Source organism: Salmo salar, chromosome ssa08, assembly GCF_905237065.1.
Source record: "Salmo salar chromosome ssa08, Ssal_v3.1, whole genome shotgun sequence".
NCBI classification, from domain to species: domain Eukaryota; kingdom Metazoa; phylum Chordata; class Actinopteri; order Salmoniformes; family Salmonidae; genus Salmo; species Salmo salar.
Window position 1 is genome coordinate 14895764 of NC_059449.1, and position 21292 is coordinate 14917055.

The 21292-nt window shown below is 47.3% G+C and overlaps 1 protein-coding gene across 2 annotated transcripts in view; it reads right to left on the reverse strand.

Annotated features, from left to right (window-relative positions):
- Positions 1–1535: 1535 nt before the first annotated feature.
- The window catches only part of LOC106593996 (RING finger protein 150), a 32593-nt gene continuing 12836 nt past the window's right edge, over positions 1536–21292 (reverse strand). Inside the window, exons 2-8 of one of the 2 annotated variants that reach the window (XM_045722805.1) lie at positions 20974–21224; positions 20691–20747; positions 19356–19427; positions 18792–18874; positions 18430–18526; positions 18085–18310; positions 1536–5297 (exon numbers count right to left, since the gene is read on the reverse strand). In XM_045722805.1, the coding sequence (XP_045578761.1) occupies positions 5179–5297; positions 18085–18310; positions 18430–18526; positions 18792–18874; positions 19356–19427; positions 20691–20747; positions 20974–21224 (905 nt within the window). In that variant the 3' untranslated portion in view covers positions 1536–5178. The remainder of the gene's footprint in view (positions 5298–18084; positions 18311–18429; positions 18527–18791; positions 18875–19355; positions 19428–20690; positions 20748–20973; positions 21225–21292) is intronic. The other variant, XM_045722806.1, reaches the window with a different exon arrangement.

The window sequence follows — 21292 nt, forward strand, 5'->3', positions numbered from 1 at the left end:
ATTCATTAGGCCCTAATCTATGGATATCACATGACTGGGAATACAGATATGCATCTGTTGGTCATAGATAGCTTAAAAAAAGGTAAGGGTGTGGATCAGAAAACCAGTCCGTATCAGGTGTGATCAGCATTTGCCTCATGCAGCGCCACACATCTCCTTCGCATAGAGTTGATCAGGCTGTTGATTTTGGCCTGTGGAATGTTGTCCCACTCCTCTTCAATGGCTGTGCGAAGTTGCTGAATATTGGAACACGCTGTCGTGCACGTCGATCCAGAGCATCCCAAACATGCTCAATGGCTAACATTGTCTGCAGCACAAGGTACACCTGTGTAATGATCATGCTGTTTAATCAATCAAATAAGGTTTTTGTGCATATGGAGCATTTGGAATATTTTATTTCAGCTCATGAAACATGGGATCAACACTTTACATGTTGCGTTTATATTTTTGTTCAGTGTAATCACTTACACATGTATGAGTTTTGCGGTGTTCCCATGTAGGCTAAGTAGTACTAAAACATAATTATCTCTCATTCTTTCCACTAGAAGTATCCCTCTCCTCCCATGAGTGCCCTCAAATTTCCCAGCTGGTACTCCTTTCCAGAGAGCCATTCTTATGTGCCGGGCTCCTGAGTGGCGCAGTGGTCTATGGAACTACATCTCAGTGCTAGAGGCGTCACCACAGACCCTGGTTTGATTCCAGGCTGTATCACAACTGGCTGTGATTGGGAGTACCATAGGGCGGTGCCCAATTGGCCTAGCGTCGTCTGGGTTTGGCAAAGGTAGGCCGTCACTGTAAATAAGAATTTGTTCTTAACTGACTTGCCTAGTTAAATAAAAAAAATGAACTAACCGTATTAGGTGGCTCAAATTACAATGCTATGTGAGTGGGTGCGACGGCATCCGCCAAACACAGATTCGTCCGTCGACTGCCAGATGGTGAAGCATAATTCATTACTCCAGAGAACGCCTTTCCACTGCTCCAGAGTCCAATAGCGGCAAGCTTTACACCACTCCAGCCGACGCTGGGCATTGTGATCATAGGCTTGTGCCGTTGTTGCTCCTAGACGTTTCCACTTCATAATACCAGTGCTTACAATTGACCGTGGCAGCTCTAGCAAGGCAGAAATTTGACAAACTGACTTGTTGGAAAGGTGGCATCCTATGACGGCGCCACATTGAAGGTAACTGAGCTCTTCAGTATGGGTCATTCTACTGTAAATGTTTGTCTATAGAGATTGCATGGCCGTGTGCTCGATGTTATACACCTGTCAGCAATGGGTGTGACAGAAACCACTAATTTGAAGGTGTGTCCACATACTTTTGGCCATGTAGTGTAGTATGCTAGTGTGCATTTCGTAACGAAGCAGAGGAGACCAGCTTATATCATTGGAATGTATGATGGTCATTTACATATTGGCCAATGAATCATGTCAGAATAAATCATTTCAATAGCATTGGCTCACCCTAACGGTATCAGAGAGGGTTGACATAAACATTATTGACAATAACGAAATAGAAACCAGACAGCTTCACCCCAGTTGGAAAAACTTGCAATAAAATGTATTGTACCTCACAATCATTGACTCACACGCGTGCAACATTGTACTATAGAACTGTACTGTATATCATTAACACTGGCAAAAATATTTACATATTCCTCTATATAACAAAATAGCAATAGTGTAGAGTTCTGCTGGATATAGCATACAACATTTTCGTAACAATCCCCCAAACCCACAGCTGGTACACAAGTCTAGATAAAAGAACACAGACTCTTAACAAACAGCACACATACAGTGACAATTATGTCATGTGCCATTTCCAATGGTCGTGTCAACTGTCAAACGCATTCAAGGTCAACTGTATTCAAAAGACGTTTTGTGCCATTTCGATGTAGTATACAGATCTCTCCTTCAAGTGAAAAACTGCATTCTAGGTAGGGTGGGTACACAACCAGTTAAAGAAAGAGAACTAAAAGCTACATTTAAATTCTATGTCATTTTATGTATACCTGACATAATTATACCATCATTGGGGTAAACAAGAACCTACTATAAGATTATAATATGTGCATTCATTACTTTATATTTGGAAGAACACAACGGTTTCTATAAGTGTTCATTACGAATATAACAGATATTCATTCGAATTATGTTCAAATCAAGGCCATTGCTTCTTCATGGTCATTAAAAAAAAAAAGAGTTGTTGGAATAAGTGGACGCAAGGAATTTGAGAATGAGAGAATGACCTTTCAGGAAATGAAGTCAATTAAACACGACCCCTTACATGAAACAGGAAGCAATTAAAGGTTTTTAAATGTTCTGGCTTCACACAAGTGAAGTTGTCAGACACGCATACATACAGTACAATCAGAATCTATCAAACCCTCCTCTGGTACAAAATGCCCACCAAGCTTAATTGCTTCCTCTCATCTTGTCCCCCTGTGCAATACAAACAAATGGGCAGATGGAAACTGTGTGGTGTGGTGTGTGTGTGAAACCAACCCCCAGAGGGAAATCAAATGCTGTTAGTTGTTTCTATGGCCCTCAGCCCATAGTAACAACTGTAGAGCTGTGTGTGGAGAGGCTAGATGAGACTACCATATTTTAATGGATCTCTAGTATTCTGGCCAAGGATGCCATGAGTTATGGTGGAGCGCTTAACACCTCCATGACCCAATCCCCATTCTCTTCCCTTCTCCCATACCGTGCAGTTCCCATCACTGATTTAAAAGCACTGGATTGGTGTAAACATTGGCTGGAGGGCGTTTCCACCATTATAAAATCCATTACGTGAAGTGTGCACACTTAGGGAGAGGTGTGGAGAATCGGAACGCAAAAAGTGACCATAACTGGGGAGAATATGCTTTTAACTGAGCCATGCTCAATGCATGACGCACCCACTCTTCAGTCTCCATTCAATCGATTGATCAAATATACATTTATGACGCTTATACAATATAAAATCACACAAATGTAGTGTATTTCACAAACTGATACTGCAAAACAAAGCTAAAAGTAATGAGTCTGACACACTAGGAAGGCATACAGATGTACCTAATGCATAAGCGTGGGAGATTTCAACATTCTCCCAGAGATTCTGTAATCCTTCTCTAATTGACAAGGACAGGGGGGATTATGGGTAATATGAGCTCCTTACATAACTGGGAGTTGATTGGTTGGCGGCCTAAAGGAACCAATGATTAAATGAACGAACACATAGTAAGGAAGAGAAACCCAGTATCAAATAGTAGACGCTCGATGACAACAGTGGCCTTGTGCCATTTCATGCAGATTTTAGCCTGAAAATCAAATCTAAGTTGCATATTAAAGCAATATAAGATTATCATATGTTAAGGATGAAAGTACACATTTGTAAATAAATGTGTTGAGAACCTTGAGGGGACTCCAAAGGAGAGAGGAATCAAACTAAAATAAAAAATGGCCTTTGATACAATTCCAGCACAAAATCGGGGGAGGAAGGACATAAAGCATGAGTTAATAAATGTCATTCAAAATGCATTAGCACTACCAGTGAGCTCTTGAAACCAGGCAACTATTCTCTCTGCTCTATTTCTCCTGTACTGTAAACATTTACCATTTTCTTTTTCTTACAAAAATAAACTTATTTTCATACTAAAATAAATGCTGTTCGTCAGACCTTCGTTTCCCTACGCGAATGTACAAAAAAAACTGCCATTTTGAAATTCATCATAGGAAGAAAAAAAAGTTTTATCCTCAGAAGAAATGACTAAGAGGTACAAACTATCTGCAACAGGGTTTAGTCAACTCTTTCATAACGAATTCACAGTCAACCAAAGCCACAGCCAATGCATGGTATTCCTTCGCCAGGGGCTATCTAGTCTCTCTAGATGGACCAATTGCCTCCCACAATGTACCAATGTTCCAGCATACTAGTGCTGTTGCCCTAGGTCTGGGACTTCCCGGACTAGGGGCTATCTAATACACCGAGTTCAGATATAGCAAAATGTAATTTACTTTTATCAACAGACAACTTCGATGTGCTTTTCACTATCCAACCAATGGGTGAACTCAACAACACCCACAATGCCATCTTGCTTTGCCTTCTAGAAACAGAAGCAACATCAATACAAAAACGAAAACTGCAAGAACTTGGCACAGAGCAAATGCAGAGCACTGCAGACACACGTTATGTTAGATAACAGAAGATTTCACCACATGCTATTGGGTGGCTCGACTGGGAGATGACATGACATTAAAACGGAATTCAATTCCCATCTGTTCTTCATGAACAAACAGCCACTACTATAGCCTCCTGTGTTGTGTTACTGGCGGTGATAATAAAGCTTTAGCAGTTTGAAACAGGGCTGTAGCTGACGTCATCACTACAAATCTCCATTACCGCGGGCTGTGATTGTCAACTGGTGGGATAAAACAAACTCGTAGTTGGTCCCCACAACACATGGTGTACAGTACTTCAGAAGTGGAAATAAACGATAGTCCTAAAGACCTCTAAATTAAGGATAAGGATGCAATTTAACAATCGGATATTCAGAAATGCTTGACAATATGTGCATAGTATAAATGCTACAATACCAACAGCGTTGAATGTTATCGAAATGATTTCAAGCAGAGATGGTGAAAAAACATCAGCTTCAAGTTTACCACAAGTAAATGCTGGTCACTCAGAACACGCACTAACTGTTTTTGACACTTAAAGCCCATGCTGCAGGAGGCTTATATTGACCATATACAGTATATATAGATATTCCTATAACTAGGTGTAAAGATTTCCGTGTTTCGTTCTGGAATACGTTGGCAGTGATGATCTCGTAGAAAGAAATCAAAATGTCACATGTCCAAAGAGTCAATAAAGTGATAGTGACAACTAACAGAGGTGCTAAACTACACCCCCAGTCCAGAGGCTAATGACAAGAGCTGTGATTGGCTGCCTGGTTTCCATGGCGACTGAATGTGACAGTAGTCAGAAAAGGGAGGCAGGACAGGAGGAACCTGTAGATGAGGCAGTGGGGACAGATAGGTGTGTTGCACTGCTATGGGTTCTATTGCTTGGTTTTCTCCTATTTATCTGGAGCCACTACCTCCCATCAGGGGGCCAGGCGCTGCCCCTTCGGTCCCGTTTCTCATCTCCATGGCGACCCCGTGAGCTTCCTTCCTACTTGGCTCCGATTGGCTCAGGACTTGACCTCGTCACGGTCGTGCCCAAGGGAGAGCTCCATGTCGGACAAACCCACCTCCACAGCCAGGATAAGGGAGGTGTCCGAGTCGCTGCTCAGCGGGGGCTGGTGCTCACCTGCAGGGAGAGAGAGACCGGTCAGCACAGACACAACATGGTGGTCACCTTTAAAGAGAGGGTGATACAGGTAAACCTGAACGGACCCAAAATAGCGGTTAATGTGCAGTAGCATAGACAAGATGAGGCGACTGATGAGGGCATAGCAGGGAACCTGACAAGAGATATAAACTTCTCTGTAAGGGCTGTGGTGTCCACTTGACTAAAGACAGACTGCACTACACCGGGTCTTAGGAGATAGCAGCACTACACCGGGTCTTAGGAGATAGCAGCGCTACACCGGGTCTTAGGAGATAGCAGCGCTACACCGGGTCTTAGGGGATAGCAGCGCTACACCGGGTCTTAGGAGATAGCAGCGCTACACCGGGTCTTAGGAGATAGCAGCGCTACACCGGGTCTTAGGAGATAGCAGCGCTACACCGGGTCTTAGGAGATAGCAGCGCTACACCGGGTCTTAGGAGATAGCAGCGCTACACCGGGTCTTAGGAGATAGCAGCGCTACACCGGGTCTTAGGAGATAGCAGCGCTACACCGGGTCTTAGGAGATAGCAGCGCTACACCGGGTCTTAGGAGATAGCAGCACTACACCGGGTCTTAGGAGATAGCAGCGCTACACCGGGTCTTAGGGGATAGCAGCGCTACACCGGGTCTTAGGAGATAGCAGCGCTACACCGGGTCTTAGGAGATAGCAGCGCTACACCGGGTCTTAGGAGATAGCAGCGCTACACCGGGTCTTAGGGGATAGCAGCGCTACACCGGGTCTTAGGGGATAGCAGCGCTACACCGGGTCTTAGGGGATAGCAGCGCTACACCGGGTCTTAGGAGATAGCAGCGCTACACCGGGTCTTAGGAGATAGCAGCGCTACACCGGGTCTTAGGAGATAGCAGCGCTACACCGGGTCTTAGGAGATAGCAGCGCTACACCGGGTCTTAGGAGATAGCAGCGCTACACGGGGTCTTAGGAGATAGCAGCGCTACACCGGGTCTTAGGAGATAGCAGCGCTACACCGGGTCTTAGGAGATAGCAGAGCTACACCGGGTCTTAGGGGAAAGCAGAGCTACACCGGGTCTTAGGAAATAGCAGCGCTACACCGGGTCTTAGGAGATAGCAGTGCTACACCGGGTCTTAGGAGATAGCAGCGCTACACAGTCATATGAATAGAAAACAACTAGAGCAGTACAGGGGACCATCAATCTACTTCACATATGTTCTCTATGGACTAACACCACTCCTGTCCCACTTTCCAGCAGCAAATCAGGCCTTTTTTTGGCAACATGCTGTAGCACGGTCCAAAGTGAAGGATAACCGTAATAAGTTAACAGACAGCGCTCGTTGTTTACGCTGGCGGGCACGGCGTGCACCGCGATCTGTCACTGCAACACGGCAATTCAGCAGAACCCTGATAGATCAGAGCCTTCATCTCGGGGCGGTTGTCAGACGGCACCGTGAGCTAGTTAGCGCCACGACAAACAAACAACAGAACTCCCATTAACTCCCAGCTAATTGATGCAGGAAGAACACAGACTGTGTGACGGGCTGATAATGAGAGTCTCGCTTGACAACCAACACAACAGAACTAAACAGTGTGTGTGTGTTAATTACACATCATCCATTTCCAAATACACTGGCATAAGCTATTTGAATTGCTTAGTAAAAGTGGAACCAATTTTACAACCATACAAGTTGCAAGCAGGCACCAAACATGAGCTGCATCCTCAAGGAGGTAAATGCCAACCTAATACTAATATATAACAGTTCAATCCTGTCTGTCCATGGCTCCATTTTGTCATGGTTACATAAAGGCTTGGAGGGAGGGAGGGAGAGAGGGAGAGAGAGGGCAGGGAGTCTGAGGGCGTGTCCTGAAAGGCTCTGGCATAGCAGCAGGAGTTCAGGCTCTAAGTTATGCCAGCTGCTATTCACAGACACAGAGACTGGTGAGGAACAGAGAGAGAGAGAGAGAGAGAGAGAGAGAGAGAGAGAGAGAGAGAGAGAGAGAGAGAGAGAGAGAGAGAGCGAGAGAGACTGGTGAGGAACAGAGAGAGAGAGAGAGAGAGACTGGTGAGGAACAGAGAGAGAGAGAGAGAGAGACTGGCGAGGAACAGAGAGAGAGAGACTGGCGAGGAACAGAGAGAGAGAGAGAGAGAGACTGGCGAGGAACAGAGAGAGAGAGAGAGACTGGTGAGGAACAGAGAGAGAGAGAGAGAGACTGGTGAGGAACAGAGAGAGAGAGAGAGACTGGTGAGGAACAGAGAGAGAGAGAGACTGGTGAGGAACAGAGAGAGAGAGAGAGAGAGAGACTGGCGAGGAACAGAGAGAGAGAGAGAGAGACTGGCGAGGAACAGAGAGAGAGAGAGAGACTGGCGAGGAACAGAGGGAGAGAGAGAGACTGGTGAGGAACAGAGAGAGAGAGAGACTGGTGAGGAACAGAGAGAGAGAGAGAGAGAGAGAGAGAGAGAGAGAGAGAGGGTGAGGAACAGAGAGAGAGAGAGAGGGAGAGAGAGAGAGAGAGAGACTGGTGAGGAACAGAGAGAGAGAGACTGTTGAGGAACAGAGAGAGAGAGAGACTGTTGAGGAATAGAGAGAGAGAGACTGTTGAGGAACAGAGAGAGAGAGACTGTTGAGGAACAGAGAGAGAGAGACTGTTGAGGAACAGAGAGAGAGAGACTGGTGAGGAACAGAGAGAGAGAGAGAGACTGGCGAGGAACAGAGAGAGAGAGAGAGAGAGAGAGAGAGAGAGAGAGAGAGAGACTGGTGAGGAACAGAGAGAGAGAGAGAGACTGGTGAGGAACAGAGAGAGAGAGAGAGACTGGTGAGGAACAGAGAGAGAGAGAGAGAGGCTGGCGTGGAACAAAGAGAGAGAGACTGGCGTGGAACAAAGAGAGAGAGACTGGCGAGGAACAGAGAGCGAGAGAGAGAGGCTGGCATGGAACAAAGAGAGAGAGACTGGCGAGGTACAGAGAGAGAGAGAGAGACTGATGAGGAACAGAGAGAGACTGATGAGGAACAGAGAGAGACTGACGAGGAACAGAGAGAGAGAGAGAGAGACTGACAAGGAACAGAGAGAGAGAGAGAGACTGGCGACGAACAGAGAGAGAGAGACTGGTGAGGAACAGAGAGAGAGAGACTGGTGAGGAACAGAGAGAGAGAGAGAGACTGACAAGGAACAGAGAGAGAGAGAGAGACTGACAAGGAACAGAGAGAGAGAGACTGGCGAGGAACAGAGAGAGAGAGACTGGTGAGGAACAGAGAGAGAGAGAGACTGGTGAGGAACAGAGAGAGACTGGTGAGGAACAGAGAGAGAGAGAGACTGGTGAGGAACAGAAAGAGACTGGTGAGGAACAGAGAGAGACTGGTGAGGAACAGAGAGAGAGAGAGAGACTGGCGAGGAACAGAAAGAGACTGGTGAGGAACAGAAAGAGACTGGTGAGGAACAGAGAGAGACTGGCGAGGAACAGAGAGAGAGAGAGAGACTGGCGAGGAACAGAAAGAGACTGGTGAGGAACAGAAAGAGACTGGCGAGGAACAGAGAGAGACTGGCGAGGAACAGAGACAGAGAGAGAGACTGGCGAGGAACAGAGAGAGAGAGAGGCTGGCGTGGAACAAAGACAGAGAGACTGGCGAGGTACAGAGAGAGAGAGAGAGAGAGAGACTGACGAGGAACAGAGAGAGACTGACGAGGAACAGAGTGAGAGAGAGAGACTGACGAGGAACAGAGAGAGAGAGACTGGTGAGGAACAGAGAGAGAGAGAGAATGGCGAGGAACAGAGAGAGAGAGAGAGACTGGTGAGGAACAGAGAGAGAGACTGGTGAGGAACAGAGAGAGAGACTGGTGAGGAACAGAGAGAGAGAGGCTGGTGAGGAACAGAGAGAGAGACTGGTGAGGAACAGAGAGAGAGGCTGGTGAGGAACAGAGAGAGAGGCTGGTGAGGAACAGAGAGAGGCTGGTGAGGAACAGAGAGAGAGACTGGTGAGGAACAGAGAGAGAGACTGGTGAGGAACAGAGAGAGAGACTGGTGAGGAACAGAGAGAGAGACTGGTGAGGAACAGAGAGAGAGACTGGTGAGGAACAGAGAGAGAGACTGGTGAGGAACAGAGAGAGAGACTGGTGAGGAACAGAGAGAGAGACTGGTGAGGAACAGAGAGAGAGACTGGTGAGGAACAGAGAGAGAGACTGGTGAGGAACAGAGAGAGAGGCTGGTGAGGAACAGAGAGAGAGGCTGGTGAGGAACAGAGAGAGGCTGGTGAGGAACAGAGAGAGGCTGGTGAGGAACAGAGAGAGGCTGGTGAGGAACAGAGAGAGGCTGGTGAGGAACAGAGAGAGACTGGTGAGGAACAGAGAGAGAGAGGCTGGTGAGGAACAGAGAGAGACAGGTGAGGAACAGAGAGAGAGAGACTGGTGAGGAACAGAGAGAGAGACTGGTGAGGAACAGAGAGAGAGGCTGGTGAGGAACAGAGAGAGAGGCTGGTGAGGAACAGAGAGAGGCTGGTGAGGAACAGAGAGAGAGAGACTGGTGAGGAACAGAGAGAGAGACTGGTGAGGAACAGAGAGAGAGGCTGGTGAGGAACAGAGAGAGAGGCTGGTGAGGAACAGAGAGAGAGGCTGGTGAGGAACAGAGAGAGAGGCTGGTGAGGAACAGAGAGAGGCTGGTGAGGAACAGAGAGAGAGAGACTGGTGAGGAACAGAGAGAGAGACTGGTGAGGAACAGAGAGAGAGACTGGTGAGGAACAGAGAGAGACTGGTGAGGAACAGAGAGAGAGAGACTGGTGAGGAACAGAGAGAGAGACTGGTGAGGAACAGAGAGAGAGACTGGTGAGGAACAGAGAGAGAGACTGGTGAGGAACAGAGAGAGAGAGACTGGTGAGGAACAGAAAGAGAGACTGGTGAGGAACAGAGAGAGAGGCTGGTGAGGAACAGAGAGAGAGGCTGGTGAGGAACAGAGAGAGAGGCTGGTGAGGAACAGAGAGAGAGCTGGTGAGGAACAGAGAGAGAGCTGGTGAGGAACAGAGAGAGACTGGTGAGGAACAGAGAGAGACTGGTGAGGAACAGAGAGAGAGACTGGTGAGGAACAGAGAGAGACTGGTGAGGAACAGAGAGAGACTGGTGAGGAACAGAGAGAGAGGCTGGTGAGGAACAGAGAGAGGCTGGTGAGGAACAGAGAGAGAGAGAGAGAGACTGGTGAGGAACAGAGAGAGAGAGAGAGAGACTGGTGAGGAACAGAGAGAGACTGGTGAGGAACAGAGAGAGACTGGTGAGGAACAGAGAGAGAGAGAGAGAGACTGGTGAGGAACAGAGAGAGACTGGTGAGGAACAGAGAGAGAGACTGGTGAGGAACAGAGAGAGAGAGACTGGTGAGGAACAGAGAGAGAGACTGGTGAGGAACAGAGAGAGAGAGACTGGTGAGGAACAGAGAGAGACTGGTGAGGAACAGAGAGAGACTGGTGAGGAACAGAGAGAGACAGGTGAGGAACAGAGAGAGAGGCTGGTGAGGAACAGAGAGAGAGACTGGTGAGGAACAGAGAGAGAGACTGGTGAGGAACAGAGAGAGACTGGTGAGGAACAGAGAGAGACAGGTGAGGAACAGAGAGAGAGGCTGGTGAGGAACAGAGAGAGAGACTGGTGAGGAACAGAGAGAGAGACTGGTGAGGAACAGAGAGAGAGAGAGAGACTGGTGAGGAACAGAGAGAGAGGCTGGTGAGGAACAGAGAGAGACTGGTGAGGAACAGAGAGAGACTGGTGAGGAACAGAGAGAGAGACTAGTGAGGTACAGAGAGAGACTTGTGAGGAACAGAGAGAGACAGGTGAGGAACAGAGAGAGAGAGACTGGTGAGGAACAGAGAGAGAGACTGGTGAGGAACAGAGAGAGAGACTGGTGAGGAACAGAGAGAGACTGGTGAGGAACAGAGAGAGAGAGACTGGTGAGGAACAGAGAGAGAGAGACTGGTGAGGAACAGAGAGAGAGAGACTGGTGAGGAACAGAGAGAGAGACTGGTGAGGAACAGAGAGAGAGACTGGTGAGGAACAGAGAGAGACTGGTGAGGAACAGAGAGAGAGAGACTGGTGAGGAACAGAGAGAGACTGGTGAGGAACAGAGAGAGGCTGGTGAGGAACAGAGAGAGACTGGTGAGGAACAGAGAGAGAGAGGCTGGTGAGGAACAGAGAGAGACTGGTGAGGAACAGAGAGAGAGAGACTGGTGAGGAACAGAGAGAGAGACTGGTGAGGAACAGAGAGAGAGACTGGTGAGGAACAGAGAGAGAGACTGGTGAGGAACAGAGAGAGAGACTGGTGAGGAACAGAGAGAGAGACTGGTGAGGAACAGAGAGAGAGACTGGTGAGGAACAGAGAGAGAGACTGGTGAGGAACAGAGAGAGAGACTGGTGAGGAACAGAGAGAGACTGGTGAGGAACAGAGAGAGAGACTGGTGAGGAACAGAGAGAGAGAGACTGGTGAGGAACAGAGAGAGAGACTGGTGAGGAACAGAGAGAGAGAGGCTGGTGAGGAACAGAGAGAGAGACTGGTGAGGAACAGAGAGAGACTGGTGAGGAACAGAGAGAGAGAGACTGGTGAGGAACAGAGAGAGAGGCTGGTGAGGAACAGAGAGAGAGAGACTGGTGAGGAACAGAGAGAGAGACTGGTGAGGAACAGAGAGAGAGACTGGTGAGGAACAGAGAGAGACTGGTGAGGAACAGAGAGAGAGAGAGACTGGTGAGGAACAGAGAGAGACTGGTGAGGAACAGAGAGAGACTGGTGAGGAACAGAGAGAGAGACTGGTGAGGAACAGAGAGAGAGACTGGTGAGGAACAGAGAGAGACTGGTGAGGAACAGAGAGAGACTGGTGAGGAACAGAGAGAGACTGGTGAGGAACAGAGGAACAGAGAGAGACTGACGAGGAACAGAGAGAGAGAGACTGGTGAGGAACAGAGAGAGAGACTGGTGAGGAACAGAGAGAGAGAGAGACTGGTGAGGAACAGAGAGAGACAGACTGGTGAGGAACAGAGAGAGACTGGTGAGGAACAGAGAGAGAGACTGGTGAGGAACAGAGAGAGAGACTGGTGAGGAACAGAGAGAGAGACTGGTGAGGAACAGAGAGAGAGACTGGTGAGGAACAGAGAGAGACTGGTGAGGAACAGAGAGAGAGAGACTGGTGAGGAACAGAGAGAGAGAGACTGGTGAGGAACAGAGAGAGAGACTGGTGAGGAACAGAGAGAGAGGCTGGTGAGGAACAGAGAGAGAGGCTGGTGAGGAACAGAGAGAGACTGGTGAGGAACAGAGAGAGACTGGTGAGGAACAGAGAGAGAGACTGGTGAGGAACAGAGAGAGAGGCTGGTGAGGAACAGAGAGAGACTGGTGAGGAACAGAGAGAGACTGGTGAGGAACAGAGAGAGAGGCTGGTGAGGAACAGAGAGAGAGAGAGGCTGGTGAGGAACAGAGAGAGAGGCTGGTGAGGAACAGAGAGAGAGAGGCTGGTGAGGAACAGAGAGAGAGAGGCTGGTGAGGAACAGAGAGAGAGAGGCTGGTGAGGAACAGAGAGAAAGATGTGAGAGGAGGAGATGTTAAGGCTTGCGTTAGGAGAGAGTCAGTAGCTCAAGTCTAAGAGAGAGAGAGAGAGAGAGAGAGAGAAAGAAATAGAGGGAGATTGATAAAGAGAGAAACTGACAGTGAATGTTATTGGGAGAGAGAGATGAAGAAGGGGGAGAAAGGAAGAGAGTGTGTGCCCGCCCATGTAACCATGACAACCCCTCCAGATGGGTTGATGTGTGTCCAGTGGGGGTAAGCTATCACTGGGAGGAGCCAGAACCCTGTCTCAGCACTGCAGACTGTCTCTAGCAGACAGGCAGACACACATCTCATCATCTATTCCACACACACACACACACACACACACACACACACACACACACACACACACACACACACACACACACACACACACACACACACACACACACACACACACACACACACACACACACACACACACCTCTTATCATAATCCCCTTAGAAGCCAGGCTGACAGACCTACGGCTGCCAGGAGCCTCTGCAGTGCTACCTATCTATGATAACATCACTGGGGAAATCAAAACCGTTATATCAGGTAGGAAAGACCAGGAGCATGACTCAGCTACTTGGAGGTGTAATTGTCCTGTATGACTCAACATGAACAGCTCTGCAGGTCGTCACTTCAAATCAGAGAGGTACAACACAAAGCAGGTTCAATGAGTTAGCCAGCTAAATATTCTGAAATATCTTTGTCGTTTTTTTTTATAAAGATAAAATTGAAATGGTCGTGGTCTAATTGAGTCAACAACCAAAAACGCATATCTAAACTTAGCTTTCTTAACGAACCAGAAAATAAACTGTTATTTCTGGTTGTTAAAGTCAGCTGGCTAAGTCGTCCTACTTAGCAGTGTACCCCTAAGACATACTGCGTTGCTCTTCGAGGGGAGTACTGATCTAGGATCAGTTCTGCAGTTTAGATCGTAGTAAATACCATTATATGTACAGCCTTCCTATTTCGAGACACTGTGACTATGGGCCTGGAGCTTTCTTTCTCCCTACCCCAAATGTCATTCCCCTCAGTGCACGCCAAATTTGTTTTACTGCCTATACTGCAGTAAGCTATCGTGCTGGTGACAGCCAGACTACAATAAGGCTAAAGGCCTAGAGTGGCAGTGCTGCCGTGCCATTCCATAAGCAGTGACTCAGCCCGATTGGGCTCTGCGTTTTGCGCAACCCACAAATCACTCTCCCTGACAACGCGGATCCATCCCGGGGTTTAAAATAAACAGCAGGTGGGGGATTTTGAATACGCCCCGGGATGGAACCGAGAAAGATCATATTTAACACTAAGGTAGGTGTGACAAGCAATGCCAAGGCTCGAAAAGGGGACAAGCTGTGCACAGTTGAAAGACATACAGGCATGTAAACTCGGTGTAAAAAAATGTTCAACTACCTTGAAGGTAGAACATTGACTGGCATTCATGGAAGCGCAAGAAGTCAGCTTGTTTTATGGGAATGAGGGAGGGATAAAAAAAGTACAAGGTTCTCCCTAGTTTTGTAATGTTTTAAAGGGGCATAGCAGCTTGACGCTGTCCAAAGTGTTTACCAGGTCTTTAAGGTACAGTAGAGGCCTCAGGAAGCTAATAAGACGCTGTCACTAAGGCAGCATTAACTTGTTCCATTGGTACGAGAGACTCGAGAGGCGAGAGTTTTGGTCGGGGGCCCCACCAACTGCAGGTGGAAATTCAGCACGGTGGGCAGGACAGGAAGTGGGCCGTGCCAGTGTCAACACACTCCTGCCCCACTCTCTGGGCCGACTGCAGGCAGGCACACACACACACACACACCGCCTAATAAGTTCCATGTGCTAACCAGCTGTTAAACAAACAGGCTATCTCAAAAAAACACAATGTGCCTATCAATGGCTCAGTGCTGTAGTGCCTTATGCTAACAACTTGCTAATAGCAAGCATGGCAACCTTAAAACATACTCTGATGCTACGTATGTAAACCATGCCAATGCATTTGGGTTAGCTTGTGACTTTGAAAAAAGGGAGCACTATTCCTTCTCTCCTGCTCTGGCTAGGGACTGGATTCAGGGAACAGTAAAGCAGGTGGCTGATGGCCTAGTTCTGGCCCCGGGCTAGCTAAACCACGTCAGTACAGCAGCCCTGGGCTAGCTAAACCACGTCAGTACAGCAGCCCTGGGCTAGCTAAGCCACGTCAGTACAGCAGCCCTGGGCTAGCTAAGCCACGTCAGTACAGCAGCCCTGGGCTAGCTAAGCCACGTCAGTACAGCAGCCCCGGGCTAGCTAAGCCACGCCAGTACAGCAGCCCCGGGCTAGCTAAGCCACGCCAGTACAGCAGCCCCGGGCTAGCTAAGCCACGCCAGTACAGCAGCCCCGAGCTAGCTAAGCCATGCCAGTACAGCAGCCCCGGGCTAGCTAAGCCACGCCAGTACAGCATCCCCGGGCTAGCTAAGCCACGCCAGTACAGCAGCCCCGGGCTAGCTAAGCCACGCCAGAACAGCAGCCCTGGGATAGCTAAGCCACGCCAGTACAGCAGCCCTGGGCTAGCTAAGCCACGCCAGTACAGCAGACCTGGGCTAGCTAAGCCACGCCAGTACAGCAGCCCCGGGCTGGCTAAGCCACGCCAGTACAGCAGCCCCGGGCTAGCTAAGCCACGCCAGTACAGCATCCCCGGGCTAGCTAAGCCACGCCAGTACAGCAGCCCCGGGCTAGCTAAGCCACGCCAGAACAGCAGCCCTGGGATAGCTAAGCCACGCCAGTACAGCAGCCCTGGGCTAGCTAAGCCACGCCAGTACAGCAGACCTGGGCTAGCTAAGCCACGCCAGTACAGCAGCCCCGGGCTAGCTAAGCCACGCCAGTACAGCAGCCCCGGGCTAGCTAAGCCACGCCAGAACAGCAGCCCTGGACTAGCTAAGCCACGCCAGTACAAAGCTGCATTTGAAATGGTACCGTATTACCTATATAGTGCACTACTTTTGACTAGAGTCCTATGACCCCTGGTCAAAAACAGTGCACTATATAGGTAATAGGGTGTCGCTGTGGACGCACATGTGAAGAACCAGGACATTGTGGTCTGTCAGAGAGAGCAACTACTCTCTGTTCTGGTGGAGACAGAGAGGACACTGTGGTCCATTTCAGAATACAGTACCCCTTTTATACCCCACCATAGCACAGCTCTGAACATGACAGGTATGGGGGAGTGTTCCGGTGTGAGTTCACTGGTTTGTGTTGAGGAAGTACAGGTTAGTTGAAGAAGTTCTGTTAGTGCTGGGATGGAACCAAAGCATAGGTGTGTGTGAGAGAGTGTGTTACATGCATATGCGTATATTTGTGTGTGTGTGTGTTGATGCGCATATGTTTGTTTGCGCGTGTGTGTGTGTGTGTTGATGCGCATCCTGACCGGTCTATTGTTTCAGTCCCTCGGCCTTCAGCTGATGTGGAAAACAGTAAGCGAGTTTTTAATTTTCAAAAAGTCACAGAAGATGAGGTCTTATCTGCACTATCTGCTATAGATTCTAAGAAATCATTAGGCGCTGACAATCTGGATCCATATTTACTCAAGTGTGCGGCACCTATTATTGCTAGTGCAGTGACGCATATCTTTAATCAAACATCTGTCGTAGGAAAGATTCCTAAATCTTGGAAAACAGCATTTGTTTTACCACTCCTCAAGGGAGGTGATGGTAGTGAATTGGATAATTATCGGCCCATCTCTAAGCTCTCCTGTTTGGCTAAAATTCTAGAGTCATTGGTGAATAGGCAACTACAATCTTTTTTAACTGTTAACAATACTCTTTCTAGTAATCAATCTGGCTTCAGACCTAAACACAGTACTTTTACAGCCACTGTACGTGTTGTAAATGATATTACTAATGCTCTAGATAATAGAAAGTACTGTGCCGCCTTGTTCATAGATTTAAAGCTTTTGACACTGTAGACCATGCAATACTTTTGGGTAAGCTGTCGTCAATAGGACTGGGATTGGATGCCTGTCGTTGGTTTCATGACTATCTAAAGGATAGAAGTCAGGCTGTTAGAGTCGACGGCATCCAGTCGGAGCCATTGGAGTTGGTTAAAGGGGTCCCACAAGGTTCGATACTTGGTCCATTACTGTTCACTCTCTACATAAACAATATCTGTGATAAGATAAGAAAGTGTCAAATTCATTTATATGCTGATGACACGGTCATGTATTCTATCGCTTCAACGGCTGACCAAGCATATTATCACTATTGGAGACAGATTTTAAGATATTACAAGGGTCTTTTATACAGCTGAAACTTGTTTTAAATGCAAAGAAAACACATTTTATGATTTTTAATAGGTTCAAAAAGTTGGTTGAAAATACACTTGCACTTACGAGCTTACTTAAGGATATGGTTGGATGATAAACTGTCTTTTAAAATGCATATTGACAAACTTTGTAAATGGCTAAAAATCAAGCTAGGCTTCCTCTATAGAAACAGGACATGTTTGTCCTCTACAAATAGAAGCCAAAATGTGCAAGCTACTTTTGTCTGTTATAGATTATGGGGATATTATCTACATACTACGGCATCCACTAAATCGCTGGATGCTACTTATCATTGCGCAATTAGGTTTATTACAGGTGCTAGATACAGAACTCACCACTGTGTTTTATATCAAAATGTTGGTTGGACTTCGCTGTCTATGAGACGAGAACAACATGCTCTCGTGTTTGTCTATAAAGCACTTCTGAATGAACTACCTTCTAACCACTCATCAATATTAGAATTATAATTCCTAAAACCAGGTCTCAAGCATGGATTACACTTGAGGCCCATGTGATTTCCACAGAGTTGGGTATGGCTGCCTTTTCCTGTTACGCTCCTTGCCTATGGAATAGCCTGCAGATTAAACTTAAACTTCAGACTCCTGTCCCCCTTGCTCCATTTTAAATATTTATTGAAGGATTTTATTTTTGTATTGCTTGTAACTGTTTTGGGTAATGCAAGTTCTTGTGCTGTTAGGGGAATAACCTATGTGTAAATGTAATAATCTGCTGCTGGATTTTTTTGTGTTATCTGTGATCGTTTTGTTTGTCTTGTGTAGTTTCTTAATCATTGTACCTAAACTGCATGTGTAACAAGTATACGCAGGGCCCAGCTGTAAAAGAGACCTTGGTCTCAGTCTGTGTTCCTTGTTTAAATAAAGGTATAATAATATGTGTGTGTGTGTGTAGGTGTGTGTGTGTGTAGGTGTGTGTGTGTAGGTGCATAGGTGTGTGTCTATACTCACTGCTGGCGATGTGCCGGCTGTCCCCGGCCTGTGGTAGTGTCTCGTGAGCGTCGTGGTAGACCTGAGACAGCCCTATCGTCCTGTCCATGTCCATCATGTCCAGCACCACCGAGCTCTCCTCCCTGTTCACCGTGATGTCACTGGCCCCTGTGATGGGGTTGGTGGGCGGGCCTCCCACTGACATCTCATAGTCTGGCGGAATGTCATCCCCACAGTCAAAGTTGGGCTGAAATCAATCAAATCAAATATAAACAAAAAAAAACTTTCCAAAAATAAAATCTCTCCAGGATCAGGGTTGGGAATGAAAGAGAGATGGATAGATTTTGAAAGACAGAAACTCCTTACTGGTATTCCCAGCGCTTTGAGGATGTTCATTTTACACATGGGACAGGTCCGGTGGTCCAGAAGCCAGGGGTCCACACAGCTTTTATGGAAGATGTGCCTGAGGACCGAGTCACACACACGAACACGCACAGCCTTGATGATGTCATCCATAGTAACAGTCTCCATGGTAACATAGCATCACTCACCATGCTCTACTTATGCTCTCAGGTACAGAACAGAATCTTATTGTAGCATATTAATGACTACCAATCATTAGCAATAGACCTACTGCAACACATGATCTATAGGAGACAATGATAGTAATGGCTGTCATTGTGTCTGCTCTCTCTAGTTACACTGAAAAATGGCAGAGGCTGTCGTACCTGCACGGCAATATCCTAACAACATCATTCGCTTTATAGCCCTCGATGCACACAGCGCAGTTGTCAAAGTCAGACTCCATTTCCTAGAACACCAAACACACAGGAGACATTTGGTTGGTTGTCTAGTCTCGTTTTAATTTCCTGGAAGGTGAATAAAGCGGAGCGGATCAAAAGCCATGCAGCGTGTATAATTAATTAAAAACACACACACACACACACACACACACACACACACACACACACACACACACACACACACACACACACACACACACACACACACAAAATGAGTCAGTCATTATCAAATGCTGCGCTTAGCAGGAGCGTGGGGAAACGGTTCGCTTCGGTTTAAAACCCTACAATCAAGGTCATATCACTGCTACTTAAATAGGTGGTTTTGGAAACACTTTACTTGAAGAGGGTCTATACATAAGGCATTGATAACCCCTTCATGAAACCAGTCATGAAACCTTTACGAGTGTGGCAGTATCATTCATAACAACCTTCGTAACACATTTATCCAACATCATAGAAGAGGTTAGTAAAGTATGCAGCCAGGTCTACCTTGTCTCCTTTCCTGATGGTTCGTACTTGGAGCTTACTGATGGCCTTCTTGGCTGCGTCTCCGAGACGTCTCTGCTCATAGAAGATCAAAGAACAACAAAGAAGGTGGGGGAAAGATAAGCAACCCAACCTGGCAACCCAACCCAAAAAAGAATGTCTGGAATGTCCTATATATCCAATAACCACTGACAAGACAAGGAATGGACACGTTTCAAGGTTAGAGAAAGGGCCTGAGATCCACTGTCCCCATCTGAACCAAAGTGGACCATATTACTGGTTAATAGATCTGAAGGAGATGTTCTGAGAGGCTGTGTAACGTTTTAACACGGCAGGGTGAACAGTCGCTTAGTGATGTTGACATAGCAGTGTCTCTGAGCAGACAGTTAACCCCTTGTTGCAGACCAGAGCAGAAAACACAGGCAGAGTCAGGTCATTGAGTTGTGCAAGGTATGAAAAAAGGGAAAGAGAGAGACAAAGAGAGGGAGGGAGAGAGCTAAATGCATGAAGGAGGGAGGGAGGGAGAGATTTTGTGGATGATAGTATTTATCTAAGAGACATTGAGAGAAAGGTAGGCTGCTAACCCTCGCTATCTAGGTCTACTCTCACTGTGGAAAAGAACTGCATCAGACCAGGCCACTGCCCACAGCTGCTCTCAATCAATCATCAAGGGAAGTCATTGTTACATCAACAGAGAACAGATTTGTGGTTTCAGGCCTGGCGAGTTCTTGGAGTGAATCACAATTCAACTCCAGCAGGTATGAAAAATCAAAAAATTGTCACCATGGTGCCCATTCCCCTTGACAACCCACGTGGTTGTCTGTAACATTTGTGTCAACATATGACAGTCTTAGAAAAAAGGTTTCCAAAAAGTTTATTCAGCTGTCCCCATAGGAAAACCCTTTGAAGAACAATTTTTGGTTCCATGTAGAACCCTCTGTAGAAAGGGTTCCACATGCAACCCAAAAGGGTTACCTGGAACCAAAATAATTCTCCCTGCAACCAAAAGGGTTCTTCAAAGAGTTCTCCTATGGGGACATCCGAAGAACCCTTTAAGGTTCTAGATAGCACCTTTTTTTCTAAAAGTGTGGGCCACGGTGTGTGCATTGACTACACGGTCCAACAGGACTACACGGTTGACGGTCCAACAGGTTTCCGCTAGCAAATCCAGCTGTTGCGCTATTTTTAACTTTGGCCTTCATTTCTGGAAGAAAAAACCAGGGGAAGGTTTGGAGAAGACGAATCACCTCAGAGAAAAGCAACTGCTCCACATATAGATATAGAAAAAGTATGTTCATACTGTGGTCAAACTGTTAGATTCCGCTGTCATTACAGAACCTGGTTGCGGTCACGAGCGTTGGCATATCTGAACCGCTGTATATAGTAGAAGACAACCTGTGTGTGATCAGAGACAACACACTGAAATACAGTAGGATGACTTTACCAACCATGTGTTTATGTTATAATCCCTTCAGATGGTTGGTTATAATGCTACACTCACTCTGTGCCTCACATTGACCCGGTACCCCCTGTATATAGCCTCGTTATTGTTATTTGGGGGGTTATTTGGGGGGGGGGTGTACAAATGACTACATTCATGTGTCTGTACAGTGAACCGTACCTGATTGCGGTCGCGAGCGTTGGCGTATCTGAACCGCTGTATGTAGTAGAAGATGAGCCATGCCAGGGAGATGATCATCAGGACGATGAAGGAGATGGAGACGAACACCACCGACGTTCTGCTCACATACTTCTGAAGGTTCCTCGTTCCTATGGTGATGTGCACGGTCACCGTGACGTTGCGTTCTAGTAGAGCGGCGATCTCCCGACCCTTGGGTTCCGGAATCATGATCGCCACGATATCCCCCGTACCTGTTGGAATAGGAATTTCCAGATGAACAAAAAGAAGAGCAGTCGTTGGTAAAGTCAATCAAAATATC